Here is a 14,636-nt window from a genome sequence, read left to right on the forward strand (position 1 = left end):
TTGACTTAAATACTTTTATATACTGAAAGAATTTTACTATTTATTCAATTTTTTTAAATAATATCAAAACAAAAATAATATTTATATATGAAAAATTTATCGAATAATAAAAAATTATCGACTAAATAATATTTATATATGAAAAAATAATACCATAAATAAATAAGGTTATAAACGGGAACAACTTTATTATTGATCCAAATATTGAATAATAGAATTAGTGTATATTTTAAAATTGTTTTCTCTCTTATAAAATTATTGTCTTATTTATAAAAAAACTAAAACGATTGATTTATCTAATATAAATTTCAATATTTTTTTATCATATTATTCATAATATTACTCTTTACATTTTATATTCTATATTTATTATTATTTTAACATAAATTTACTATTATTTTTAACTTTTTTTTTAATTTCCAATTTTTAACCTAATTGATAAACAAATACGCGTTTTAAACCATATTCCACCAAAACATATATCCCCTGCGTAGACACGAGTTAACGTGAACTTGAGAATCATAGAATTTGCATAAAAAATTCAGATTTTTTAATATATTTTATTTATGTTTGTTTTAATTAAAATATGTGAAACCATATTTTATTTATATATATATATATATATATATATATATATATATATATATATATATATATCGTACACTCCAAGCTCACTCTCACGCAATGCAAATCCATAACAACAACGACTCGGACCTACAAACTAAGACACGAGAAGAAGGAGACGAAGAAGACCGCATTGGATTAGGATTTTGATTCAATTACCTCAGTGAAGTTATCTCTGGAATTCTCGTGTGTCTTCATCTTCTTCGTTGCAACGACGCCCAGACCAAGCCATCGCTCTGAAGGTAGGCTCCTGTTTCACTTCTCTTGATTGCATTTGATTAATTGTTACCAGCTTGTATTTTTGAATACCAGGGAGCTATAACCCTAAGGTTTTGAGTCTGAATTAGGCTTGTATGGTATTTAATTTGGATTTGGAAACTTAGGGTTCATATGGTGTTTGTTTCGATTTGAAATTTGGATGAGAAATTAGAGGAAACGGTTTGAAGATTATAAGAAAAGGAGAAGAGACAAACATAACAATGTAGGATAGAGGGTGGAATTTTCGGATCCTTACTCCCTCAATCCTTGCTTAGTTTCGTTTGGGCTCACAATCTATCAACCCCACAACAATTGCTAATACACCATGCGCATTGCTATTACACTCCCCTGATCTGAACTAATTTACCAACAACAAACTTGAGCCTTGTTGCATGGGTCTGCATCCATAATTACATGACACACCCTGCCATCCCAGGCATACCATCTACATCATATGTTTTTTTGTTTGTTTTTTTATCTCTTTCTTTAGAATTTTTGTTGATTTTTAATACCACGGAAAATACTTATAAAATCATGATATACTTAGATAATTGTATTTAATTGTCTTTACCATTTAATCCATGCTTTGAAAAAAAAATAATAACACATATGTTCATGTTAATTTTAGATTAATCTGTAGAAATTAAGTATGATGACACTTTACTTTTCCTTAGGGTTTTTAGAATTCATAAAAACTCATGTGCTTGTTCATACTTTGATCTAACCCCTGATTGACTTATTGATGAAAGTTATCTTTGATCAAGTAGTCCTTTGACACATGTCTAATTTCTCTATCCAATCAAGTGATCAAAAGTCTCTTGATCACTTGATAGGATTAGTCCTTTATATTGGCATTACACTGGATATCAACTCAAGTCACACTTCATATTCAAGACATCATCATGAAAGACATCAAGATTGGATCAACGCTTCATCATTCAAGCATAGCAAAAAGATTCTCCCATCAACACTTGTCAATTGTGATACAAATTGTGCGCCAAGAGCCTTAAGTAGTAGAGAAGGAATGATAAGGAGCATTCCAATCCTTGTTCTGAATATCTTTGGATACGGAACGCCTCACCCAATGGTTCAAAGTATTCATCTCTACTCGTAGACTTTAGTGCAATTAAAATTGAATAATTATCAAGTCTTCTTCCCACAAATTTTCTTTCTTTGTCCATATAAGACTAAAATCATTTTTGTAAATGAATTCAAACACACTTAAAAATACGATTAGAATTGTGCGCCACGAACCTTAGGAAGTGGAGAAGGAATGAGAGGGAGTATTCCCATCCTTATTCTGAATATCTTTGGATACGGGATGTTTGACCCAATTTTTCAAAGTATTTCATCTCTATTCATAGAGTTTAGTAAAATTCCCATCTCTATTCCCATCCTACTCATTTCAGTACATTAACATTTGATCAGTTCCATTTACATTTGATCACTAACAATTCATAAAACTTGGCTTTTGATACAACCAAGTACAATATAACAAATTACATTAACAATCAATTCACACTCAAGTTCACTAACTAATTGCACCTTCAAACTAATCCTAACCGAAGCTAACCATCCTTCTTGTTTGAAAGTTCATGACAACCAATCTCATTAGTATTAACTCTAACTAATCAAATAATTTCAACTCAAACAAACTAAAACTTCCAATACATTCTCAACTGACATTTCAAAATAAGTTTAGCAGACTGACTAACTGTTTCATTCATTAACTACAATTCAAATACAAAAGTTCATACTAACAACTCTAACTAAGATCTAAATAATTAACTTGAAATATAAATGTTTCATTCATTTCTAACTAACCTTCAATAATAATCCATCCAAGCTGACTAATTTTTTTCATCCTAATAACTAACTTCAAGTCCAAACTCTAACTGCATTTGACAGAGGTTTAACAGTGTTAACAAACTTCTAAAAACCACTTCACAAAATCACTTAACCACGGTGCCCTAACCCCTGACCATATTTCCCTTCTGTTACACCTTCCATCTCTATATAATTCATCATTATCCCCAATCATTAGGGATTCACCTTTCATTTTACACAAATCTCTCTCTCTCTCTCTCTCTCTCACACACACACACACACACTCCAACCTCACTCTCACGCAATGCAAATCCATAACAACAACGACTCGGACCTACAAACTAAGACACGAGAAGAAGGAGACGAAGAAGACCGCATTGGATTAGGATTTTGATTCAATTACCTCAGTGAAGTTATCTCTGGAATTCTCGTATGTCTTCATCTTCTTCGTTGCAACGACGCCCAGACCAAGCCATCGCTCTGAAGGTAGGCTCCTGTTTCACTTCTCTTGATTGCATTTGATTAATTGTTACCAGCTTGTATTTTTGAATACCAGGGAGCTATAACCCTAAGGAGAAGAAGGAGACTAAGTTCAGTGTGAAAATAAATAAGCTCCTTCAAGCTCGACGCGCGTTTACTTCAAATCTAACGTCATAACAAATTAGGGCTCTCTGTTTCCCCCAATTCAGAATAGGGTTCTTTTTCTGCAATTTGGCTTCATCCTCCCACCGTTTTGGCCTCAGATTTCGCAGCTGCATCTCTTCCAAATCGCCTCCCTCAAGTAACGTTTTTTTTTCTTTTCTAATTATATTCTATCTGTTATTGTTATTGTGATTATGATTGTATTCAAATTCAATTTGTTGTTATCTATTGTATTTTAATTATAATTGTATTCTGATTTAGTTTGTTGTTATCTATTGTATTCTGATTTGAAAAAAAGGTATTCTGTTTGTATGAATTGTATATTCCATCACCACTGAGGGTTTGGTTCATTCACATGTACTAACAATTATGATATTTATTGTTCCTTAAGGCTATTTCCTTGTTCATGTCCAATTTTATACTTTAATATTACACTCCCTTATGATATTTGGTGTTTTTTTCTAATCATTAAGCAGGCATTTGTAAGGCGGTGCAATCTACAAAAATGCTTTTTGGGGTGAAATTCATTCCCCGTGACCAGGTTTGTAGAGTAACAATACTTCGATCATATTGTCACTTTTGTTATTCAATCCTAATTTTAGGTCTGACTTTGTTTTCGTTTTCTATCCACTGCTTTGTGCTAGGTAGAAGATCGGGACTTAGATAAGGATTCTGTCTCCAAGGAAAGAAAGAAATCAGACAGTAGGAGGAAAGAGGATAAGAGCCCTAGGAATAGCTCTTCTGATGAGGAGGAGCTTGATAGAATAAAAGGTTCTAGAAAGAAGAAGTTGTATTCATCGGATGAAGATTCTTCATTTTATACAATCGACAGTGAAAGTGATCGGGATGATAAGAAAAGGAAAAGTAAAGGAAAGAAGAAAAAGGACAAGAGTTATATGAATATCTCGTCTGATGAGGATGCGTTGGATGAGATGAAAAAGGGATCTAGAAAGAAGCGGTACTCATCTGATGAGAATTCTTCATTTTATACAAGCGAAAGTGAAAGCGACCGGGATGATAAGAAAAGGAGAAGGAAAGGAAAGAAGAAAAAGGGTAGGAGTAGAGAGAACAAGATCAAAGGAGAAGCTGCCAACATTGCAGCCAATTCTACAAGTAAGAAGGATATTGCTAGAAAAGAAATGGGGTTGGATTGGATGCTTAGGTCTGAAAGTACGAGGCCTGCAGTTTCAGAAACAAATGAGATATTACCAGAAGAAGCTCCAGTTGAGGAGGTACGTCTTAGTATAAAATTCTGTTTCCCCTCAGCTGTTTACTTGTCTAATTCTCATGTCTAGGCTATTTTGATATATCTTTGTGTCCTCAAAGGAAGCCTCATTGTTATCTGTTTTTTTCTTTCTCGGTTTTGTAATGACTTCTCTCTTTATAATATTAAAACACGTTGGCGTCATTTTCAAGCTATTTCTTAGGAGAAATGAAAAAAAGGTAAAGAAGGGAAAGATAAAAAAAATCAGGGAAAGTAAGCATTGACAAACTCTAATATTTTACTAGTATGGTCATCACTCATCACTAAAATAGCATATATGGAGTGCAATGCACACAAATACTATCTTAGAGGTAAAAAGTAGAAAATATACCATAGCGTAAGTATTAGAGTTTAAGTAATGTGAATGTGGATACATCATACAAATTGACCTTGAGATGAAAGATGTAAACCATAGGATTCAAGTAGTATGGATGAACTAAAGATTAAAGAAATGCTTTAGATGTGATTTGTGATAGAACATACCACATAATATTAAAGGACAATTGTATTGTAATATAACTTAAGACCCGTAACACTATATAGAGCCATTGTTGTTAAGTATCGGCCATGGCAGATATCAATGGTGGGTTTTAGGCTATCCACCATGGCCAAAATATGTGAAGGATGGCAGTGCCGCAGCGCCATATGCCGATATGGTGGCGCCATATGCAGATATGGTGCCGCCATATGTCTGGTGTTACTGCAGGGTTTTGGCTCGGTGGCTCTTTGCCATGGACCGCCATCTGCCATTGTCAACACTGAGCTTATTGTTGGGCGGTAATAAAGATTCATCAAGAAAGTAAGGTCATTGTGGCAATTGTTTGAATGTTCAAATGAATGACTAGTTATACGAGACAATGTAGGGTTGGGAATAAAATCACAATAGATGAAGTTTGGGTAGCACTTCTTGTAGCAAAGAATGTAATGTCCCACCTTAGATGGTTTGGACATGTGTGCAGAAAGAAACTGAGAATCAATAATTTTAACTTCCTAGTCACACATGACATGATAATATCTTCAAATCTTATGCCAAGGCTCCCCTTCATGTTGTTGTATTGTCATCACTCATTGTAATATTTTTTGAAAATGATGAAAACTAAGTGATTAAATAGAAAGAATAACTAATAAGTAAATGTTTTAGAAATAGCGAATAAGATGAAGAAATGCATTCTAGAATAATTTGTGAAATTCTGTTTTGATTAATTATAACAAAATGAGACTCAAGTAGGTATATGTAAGCTACACCCACCAAGGGTTAACATACACCCTTTGTAACTGAATGTAACTAACTCTAGAAAGCTGTAACAGAGGTGCTTGCCGACACAACTCTGAATAACAGAAAGAAACTAGAATGAAAAATAAAGCATTCTAGATTGAACTCTTACAAAATGGAAAAAATGATGAAATATGTTATCCAAAAACTGAGAAAAAGGTATCAATGTTGGCTTTTAGGGAGCATTAGCCTTCTGAAGTATGATTTGAATCTATGGCTTTCTTCTGCATGAGAGTTAGTTTATATTCATTTGTCTAATATTATTTATGCGAGGATTTTTTTTAATATTTTCATGTATCTTTGTATGTTTATGTTTGAATGACTAATGAATAGCAACATTCCCATGCTCTAACAAGTTTTCTGTATGTTCATTTATGGTCTATCTTAAATGCTTTCAATTTTTGGGCAGCTTGTTTTGATCTTTTAATCCCATGGCCAACATAACGAAAAATCTAAATATATATTTTTTCTTCATTTTTTAGTCAAAGAAGACAAATCCTAGGGAATTGAATCCCTATCTTAAGGATGATGGAAGTGGTTACCCAGAAGACAGTGACGGAGTTAACGTTGCTGCAAGCAAACTTCTATCATCTTCCCTTGTTGGGGATGGAGGAGCAAGTTGGAGACTTAAAGCATTAAAGCGTGCACAAGAGCAAGCAGCTAGAGAAGGACGAAGCTTTCAAGAGGTTATATGCACTTGCTTTTCAGATATTTTTTATTTCTATTTTTGTAGTAGTTTTCCTCCATTTATTCTGTTAGGAGGGTAGAGGAAGGACCACTCTATTTATTCTGTTAGGAGGGTAGAGGAAGGACCACTCTGAATTGTTAGCATTTAGGATTTGAACATTTGCTTTGTTTGTAGAATGGTAAAACCTTTGTAAGGAGAATTGTCTCCTCTTTTTCATACTCCAAAGCAGATTCATTCCCGTACTTTCTATTTACCATTTTGTCTTTAATTACGCTTCAATAGTTATTAATGCATTCACCATGTGGATATGTACAGGTTGTGGGAGAAAGGTGGGGTTCCCTTGGTGAGTTGACTGCATCTGTTGCATCAGGAGCAGCTGCCCCAGCCCGAGCTCATCTACGTGCTATTAGAAGTAGACAAAGAAGGGTAGCTGAGGATAATTCACCAGATTCTGAAAAGCCTATCCCAAGAGATTCTAAAAGGGTAACTTTGAGAACAAGTAGAAAACTATAGCATTTTTATTTTTTAAACAGATTCTATTTTCAATAAATTATATTGGGTATGAATCTCATTTATGAAATATATTCATTGTACTTAACTGAATTTTGCAAATGTCAACAGGATCGGCACCATGAAATGAAAGCGCCTAAAGTGCAAGATTCATTATCTTGGAGAAAGCGCAAAAGCCAGTTTGTGGTAGCTGAGGGTGCTGAGATCGTTGCGGCTGCAGCATCTAGCTTAAATAAATTTGCTAATGATGGAAGCTTTATGCGGGAATTAGTCAGTAAGGTGAGTGGTAACTCAGATGTAAGCACAACCAGTGAAGGAAGTACAGTAGCAGTACAAAATAAGATGAGTGCAAACCAGTTGGCAGCCAAGGCTATGCAACTTCGTTTGAAAGGAAAGAATGACGAAGCTGACAAACTAATGGTAAGACCATTAGATGGGAGAGTGTGCTTTATTTTCTCGACTTAGTTTTCCTCTTAATATATTGTCTACAAAAGCTTATCCTTCTAGTTTCATGATTATTTTGATTAAATTGTTCACTTTCCATTATTGTTTTGGTGGGCAGGAAGAAGCGAAGGTTTTGAACACAACGCAGACAAACGAAGATCATGTAATTAGATCAAGAGCTGAGGGAAGTTCTAGAAGGTATTTTTCTATCTTGGAACTCTGTGTATATGTTTTTTGAAGTCCTTAATCCCCACACATATTTTCATTTCTTCTGGATGTGAAAACATTGCTGTTAAGATGAATTTCTTGTATTGCAGCAAAACATAGTGACATATATTGTCTTTGGTTTTTTCAAAAATAAATTCTTTATAAGTTCTGAAACATGTTGGTGTCTTCCATCAATTAGTATTGGTTTCTACAACCTTATACATATATTTCACTTTACTCTAGGTATGCTATGCAAAGGATATCTACTGAACAGAACAAAGGCGAGGATGATGCCGATATGAATCTTGCTCGCAATATAATGCAGAACAAACAATTTAAGGTTCACACTCAAGCAGATGATGAATATGATTTTGAAGATGGTCCAAGTAGAAAGAGTAGAAAGAAGCAAGGAGGCGAAGACCCCAAGAATATCCCAAATAAGATGAATGCAAATCGATTCTTGACCCAGAAAGAACGCTGCCTCTTTTGTCTAGAGAATCCAAAACGGCCTATGCATCTTGTTGTATCCATTGCAAATTTCACATATCTTATGTTGCCACAGTTGCAGCCATTGGTTCCTGGTCATTGTTGTATTCTACCCATTCATGTGAGTTTAATTTCTTCTACTATAAGATTTATAAAGGTTAATATGAGTTTAAAGTTGATGAACTGATTTTTTAGTCTGTTTTTTATGTCATAAAAAACTTCATTATTTTTATTTTATTGACTCATGCAACTTTTTCTTATCATCAATATGGCAGCATGAATCAGCTACAAGAACTGTGGATGATAATGTGTGGGTAGAAATCCGAAACTTCAAGAAATGCCTAATTATGATGTTTGCAAAGCAAGATAAGGAAGTGGTGTTTCTTGAAACTGTGATGGGATTGGCACAGCAACGGCGCCATTGTATGATTGAGTGCATTCCTTTACCCAAAGATATTGCTAAAGATGCTCCTTTATACTTTAAGAAGGTCAGATCTTAAACTTTGTTATATTTTGTAGTTCTGCATTTCTCATATTTGTCTCTCTCCATAATTCATGCTTTTCATTTATGCATCGTTAAAATGAACTATTAATAGGCTGCACATAATTGTATTACCACGTTGTGTTCTAAAAGCCAACATAAAAGTATTATTCAGCTTTCCTTTGACACAATATGATTACCAACTTTTGGGGAGTAACTTGTTAAAACGATTTTAGTATGATTAAAATTATCTATTCAGTTTCATAGGATGTCCTTCATGGATGAAATATCAATTATATAGTGCAAATGAGCCACAAATTTGATAGTGAAAAGGTGGAGTGCATCTGCTTCATTTTTGTTTCCATGGTGTACTTCACACTCATTGGGCATAAGGTGGTCTAATGGGAGATTTTTCTAAGCCTAAAACGACACCCATATAGAAAACAATTAACCACACCGTTTATAAAACTGGATTAATTTCTAGATCAGCTAAAATTGCTTTATTTTATTTTTGGGTGTAGTTCCATTCAGTTTATAAGCTTGTTTGCACAACCCTTATCATGCATGTTCTTCTGATGAGTGTGCCATATGTGGTTAAAACTTAGTTGAATGCAAACCTGTAGAAATGGAACATATTTGTTAGAAAGATGGTTCTGCCATCACTCATTTACCTAGTTTTCACTTGAGATTATTGTTCCAGTGCTATTAGTGAAAAAGATCCTTTGTAATGCTTTATTGTTGACTGCACATTTCTTTCTATTCATTATTCCTTTTCTGTTTTTGTTTCTATTGTTTCAAACCATATACTCACCTGTTGGTTTGTAAAATGACTTAAATCACAGGCAATTGATGAAGCAGAAGATGAGTGGAGCCAGCATAATGCCAAAAAACTGATTGATACTAGTCAAAAGGGTCTGCGCAACTCAATTCCCAAGGATTTTCCATATTTTCACGTTGAATTTGGCTTAAACAAGGGATTTGTTCATGTCATTGACGATGAAAAGGACTTCAAAAGTAGCCTCGGATTGAATGTTCTTAGAGGCATGCTGCATTTACCTGAGGAAGATATGTACAGACGACAAAGGTATGCCGCACTGGAGGTACAGAAGCAAGCAGTCACTAGCTTTTCCAAAGAGTGGAAACAGTTTGACTGGACTACGGAACTTCATTGACGTATTTTTGTAGTATTTAGTCTTGATAAAAACAAACCATGCATTGTAACAAAAGGAATGTAACAAAAGGAATGAATGGAGTAAAGTATTAAATGAGTCCCTCTTTCTAATCAAGTATTAATTATTTTATTCTAATAGCAACTTTGTAATGGTGATTACACAATTGGTTTTAATTTAAAAAAGAAACATAACTTCTCACTAATAGTAGGACAGAGACGGATAATTAGTTTCACTGTCCACAAGTGAGTGAATAAAATTCTTTTATAGACGATTACTACTTATTTGAAACACCATTTTTGATTATGCATTCTTTTTATCATATATTTCATACAGAGAGTGCATATAAATTGCAAATTGCGGTTTTGAATCCCTTTTTATCATATAAGTTGTACCTACCTATAAACTATATGATGTCATATTTTAATCTTAATTTATAAAAACACATTTAATTATGTAGAAATCAATATAGATTAATAAGAAAATTTATACTTGCTCACATCAAATTGCCATATTTATTGCCACCTATCAAATATAGTCTATGTGATTTTTTTTTTTGACAAAATAAATCACTAATAGCCAGATTCCCAAGTTAAAGCAAAGGTTTCTTCAAGTTCAAACAGTTATCTAATGCTTGCATAAACAACTTCTAACGTCCTGGAATTTCTTTGAGTAAGGTTAAGTTAAGCAATTAATTGAGTATTTCTCAGTTTATCAACTTTCAGAGCAAAATGTTTCATAGTATTCTCCATTTCCGTGAACATTAGAGCACTCTTGAAGGCACTGAACATATTCGCAGTAGGCCGAATCCCAACATCCAACATTTGTTGAAAGTACTTACATGCTTCATCCAACTTATTTTCACGACACAATGAAATGACCAACGTCGAGAACATGTGAATTCCATGAAGAATTCCCTTATCTTTCATCTCATCCCAAACTATCATTGCCATATCCAATTGGTTTTCATTAAAAAACATCCTCACCATGATCGCATACGTGTTTCCACTCGGCTCACACCCCATTTCACTACTCATTCTTTTGAAAACCGAGTAAGCTTCTTTTGTTCTTCCACCCTTTATCAAATGAACAAGTATTATGTCATACGTTCGAGAATTCGGACCGATCCCAAGCTCTTTCATCTCACCAACAGTCCTGTATGCATCATCGATCCGCATTGCCCAGCAGTAAGCCCCAACAACAGCATTATAAGTCGGTACCTCCGGTGGAAATCCACTAGCCTTAGATTTTTCAAAGAACTCAAGAGCTTCATCTAATCTATTACCATTACCAAGACCAATAATCAAAGTACAATATATATGAGGACTAGGACTCACATTCTTCAATTGCATCTCATGATAAAAACCAATAGCCTCATCATACTTTTTAGCCTTACAATAAGCATTAATGATTATACCATAGGTAACAACATCAGGCTCAAAACCCTCATCCTTCATCTCTCTACAAACCTCATTAACCTTCAACAAATTCTGTTGCTGACTCCAACCTTCTAACAGAATAGTATAAGACTTCAAAATCATCTACTCAGTTTCATTGAATGTCCTTTATGAATGAAATGTCAAATATACGGTGCAAACTGCAAATAAGAATATGAGCCACAAATAAAACTGCTTTGTATTAGTTTTGGGTGTTGTTCTGTTCAGTTCTTAAGCTTGTGTGCACAACCCTTATCATGCATGTTCTTCTGATGAGTGTGCCACATGTGGTTAAAACTTAGTTGAATGCAAACCTGTAGAAATGGAACAGGTTTGTTAAAACGATGTTTGCTATACCTAGTTTTTACTTGAGATTACTAATATTACAGTGCTGTTAGTGAAAGATCCTTTGTAATGCTTTGTTGTTGACTGCACATTTCTTTCTATTCATTATTCCATTTCTGTTTCTGTTTCCATTGTTTCAAACCATAAACTGTTTGTAAAATGACTTAAATCACAGGTAATTGATGAAGCAGAAGATGAGTGGAGCCAGCACAATGCAAAAAAACTGATTGATACTGTCATACCCCAATTTTGTCCGGGCATATTTAAATTTTCATAGAATTGATTTCATTTTTATTTTGCATCATATGAATAGCATGACATGCATTTCATCATAAATAAAACCTAAAATAAATCATTAATCCACTGTTTTTTACACTACCATACATAAGACGATGTAAATCATGTTCATTCCAAAAAGCCAATTTACATTACATCAGCCATTGAAAACCATTACATAAACCTTGCCCATTCTCATTACAACCAAAAACCAACTCACATGTTGACATACACAATACAATGACCAAAGTACATAACCTAAGCATCATTACAACATATACAAAACCACGCCACAAATTCACAACACGCCTATGCAATCTGGCTGGAAAAGGAAAGGCAAAAGGCGATCAACTCACGAAAAAGGTGCAAAGTCAGTCCATTACTATTGATCGGCAAATGAGAAGATATGAGGTTCCAAGACTTGCATTTATTAACAAGCTTGATCGAATGAGAGCAGATCCATGGAAAGTAATGAATCAGGCTAGATCTAAGCTTCGGCATCATAATGCTGCAGTTCAAGTTCCAATAGGTTCGGAAGATGTTTTTAAGGGACTTGTTGATCTCGTGAAGCTAAAGGCCTATTATTTTCATGGTTCAAATGGAAAAAAAATTGTCATCAAAGAGGTGCCTTCAGATATGAAAGCCTTGGTGGCTGAAAAAAGAGGCAAACTAATAGAAACCGTGTCAGAAGTTGATGATATACTTGATGAAGCACTTCTTAGTGATGAAGCCATTTCAGATACTTACTAGAGGGAGCTTGGTTGTCAAAATGAATCACACTATGTATCAATGCCTTTCCTCTCCAGGCCCTTCATATGCTGTAATTTAGTCAAAGAGTGGAACTAGAGCATGCTGGCAATATTACTGGTTTAAGTAACGTACAGGTTCAACCATCATTCGTGGTACAGTTAAAGTGACACAGGTCCAACCAAGAATAATTGTCAAAATATCTACTAATTCTCAAATTAACGCAGAAATGAGTTGTCCATGCCGAATCAAGCGAGAATTGGCAATAAGGAACCTTACAATGGGTGTTACAACGGTTGACAAAACAAAAACCAGACGCATCATCACAATACAATCGGTTACATCGTTGTTTTGACATACTAAGTCAATTGCTTTACAAGCATTACAGCCATACTCAAAACCAATACGCAAGCATACAAATGGCCCTAGTTAATTCTAACGGATTTTGGTTCCAAGCATGAGATACTAGGGAGACTTCAAATAACCTCCCAAAGGCGTTTTCACACAAGACACCTTCTAGCAGGAGGCGATAACGCACCGGATTATACATCCAAAAGTCAGTGCCATTTAAGAATGCGGGAAGAGATGTCGCCACAAGACCCGGACTGTCAATACAGAACCACAAAAAGCATCAAATACAAGGAGAACAATACATTACAACCCTTCAAACTAATGTACAAATAACCTGCTGCAGAACACCTATCATCGTCGGCGATGAAACAATGCATAGATGTGGAATTGGGCTGCACACATGGTTTCGAGACTACCTGTTACAACAGAAGGTTTACCAAAGTTACAACCAAAGCCTGCTACAAACTTAAGCTACACATAACAGTCCAAAACATGGAAAACTACCGAAAGAAATAAGCTGCAACAAAGCAGTACAAAACTCCAGCCACTACCTCTGATGTGTAAGCTCAAAGCCAAACGGTAATGTAAACGGCTCCCAAAAAATGAGCTGCTATGGGTGGATAAAGCAGCAAACCTGCATGAGTTTCAATCCAAATACAAAACACGCTGCATCATCAAGCATAGCAGCCCACAGATCAGCTCACGCACAGGCAAAGCATCATCAAGCATCTTGAGAATTATTCAGATCACCTACCAAACGTCCAACCAAGCATTAGCAAGTATGGCATCAATTCAATGGTTATAAGACTTGTAAGAACACAATCGTTATGATAAACCAAAGGCAAAGATTCACAGGACTCGAAAATACTTGAGCAGCATACCATACATAATCCACCGGCGTTTTCGTAACATCGCCCCTGCAAATTCATTCACCCCGCAACTGTCAACAAAAGCCTCATAACAGAACTTCTAACAATCCTCAACACCATAACAAAACCTGCTTCCAAGACTCCCTTTTTCTAACCTTATTCACCCTTCAATCAAAACACAAGATGAAACGCAGAAACTCCATAACAACACCTCCAATGAACCTGCAAAACGCAGAAACTCCGCATTAATACAATAGCAAGCCAAGATGAAACACGTAAACGGTTCTATCTGGATTCTCACATACAGGCATTGAAGGTTAACAAGCAAGGTCATATCAGAACAGGGGGAACCACAAGTTAGAACCTAAACCAGACCCGCGAATTAAAGAAATAGTGAAATGAAGGTTTTGAATAGACAGTAAAAAACGGAATTGTTACCACGACATGTAAATATTTCACGGCAGTGAGTGGGAAATCCAAAGCAGGACCACATTTGTGAAAGGTTTCGCTACAGACAAAAGGGATGCTTACCACAAAATCTAAGGAAAATCCCCTGCTAACGGAATGATTCTTTTTGCACCAGCTGCCAACGATCCGCACATGATTTTGGGGACCTCATTTCACTCTATAAAAGGGGGATCCAATCGATTGAAAAAGAGGAGAAAAAAGTGCACCGTTACCCTGCCAAAACAAACACCAAACCATTCATTAAAAGTTCATACGATCGAAAACTATCCAG

At 35.1% G+C, this 14,636-nt stretch overlaps 3 protein-coding genes across 9 annotated transcripts; 2 read left to right on the top strand and 1 right to left on the bottom strand.

Moving 5' to 3' along the window:
* Positions 1-658: 658 nt before the first annotated feature.
* On the top strand, positions 659-9,972 carry LOC127120883 (uncharacterized). Of its 7 annotated transcripts, none has more exons than XM_051051465.1 (12): positions 665-866; positions 1,687-3,195; positions 3,266-3,490; positions 3,828-3,892; positions 3,996-4,583; positions 6,371-6,574; positions 6,892-7,059; positions 7,198-7,506; positions 7,649-7,728; positions 7,981-8,344; positions 8,499-8,711; positions 9,547-9,972. In XM_051051465.1, exons 4-12 carry the CDS (start codon positions 3,857-3,859, stop codon positions 9,874-9,876), a joined length of 2,292 nt encoding a protein of 763 aa, XP_050907422.1. In that variant the 5' UTR covers positions 665-866; positions 1,687-3,195; positions 3,266-3,490; positions 3,828-3,856; the 3' UTR covers positions 9,877-9,972. The 7 variants fall into 7 exon arrangements, with proteins under 7 accessions (XP_050907427.1, XP_050907422.1, XP_050907423.1 ...); XM_051051466.1 differs by having other exon boundaries at positions 1,697-3,195; XM_051051467.1 differs by having other exon boundaries at positions 665-3,195; positions 3,825-3,892.
* A 584-nt stretch (positions 9,973-10,556) lies between these two features.
* LOC127121591 (pentatricopeptide repeat-containing protein At1g71060, mitochondrial-like) lies at positions 10,557-11,405 on the bottom strand. Its single transcript, XM_051052052.1, has one exon. The coding sequence runs from the start codon at positions 11,328-11,330 to the stop codon at positions 10,557-10,559; it is 774 nt and encodes a 257-aa protein (XP_050908009.1). The 5' UTR covers positions 11,331-11,405.
* Positions 11,406-12,170: 765 nt separating this feature from the next.
* LOC127123923 (elongation factor G-1, mitochondrial-like) lies at positions 12,171-12,680 on the top strand. The gene has a single exon (XM_051054099.1). The coding sequence runs from the start codon at positions 12,171-12,173 to the stop codon at positions 12,678-12,680; it is 510 nt and encodes a 169-aa protein (XP_050910056.1).
* The last annotated feature ends 1,956 nt before the right edge of the window (positions 12,681-14,636 follow it).

This window comes from Lathyrus oleraceus, chromosome 2, assembly GCF_024323335.1.
Source record: "Lathyrus oleraceus cultivar Zhongwan6 chromosome 2, CAAS_Psat_ZW6_1.0, whole genome shotgun sequence".
Taxonomy (NCBI): domain Eukaryota; kingdom Viridiplantae; phylum Streptophyta; class Magnoliopsida; order Fabales; family Fabaceae; genus Lathyrus; species Lathyrus oleraceus.

Excerpts from the sequence above, each read along its gene's own strand:
- LOC127120883 (XM_051051470.1), top strand. The coding sequence starts at position 3,857 with ATGCTTTTTGGGGTGAAATTCATTCCCCGTGACCAG. Across the intron at positions 7,060-7,197 it reads TCCCAAGAGATTCTAAAAGG|GATCGGCACCATGAAATGAA; the intron begins GTAACTTTGAGA and ends AAATGTCAACAG. Across the intron at positions 8,345-8,498 it reads GTTGTATTCTACCCATTCAT|CATGAATCAGCTACAAGAAC; the intron begins GTGAGTTTAATT and ends TCAATATGGCAG.
- LOC127121591 (XM_051052052.1), bottom strand. The coding sequence starts at position 11,330 with ATGAAGGATGAGGGTTTTGAGCCTGATGTTGTTACCTATGGTATAATC.
- LOC127123923 (XM_051054099.1), top strand. The coding sequence starts at position 12,171 with ATGACCAAAGTACATAACCTAAGCATCATTACAACATATACAAAACCA.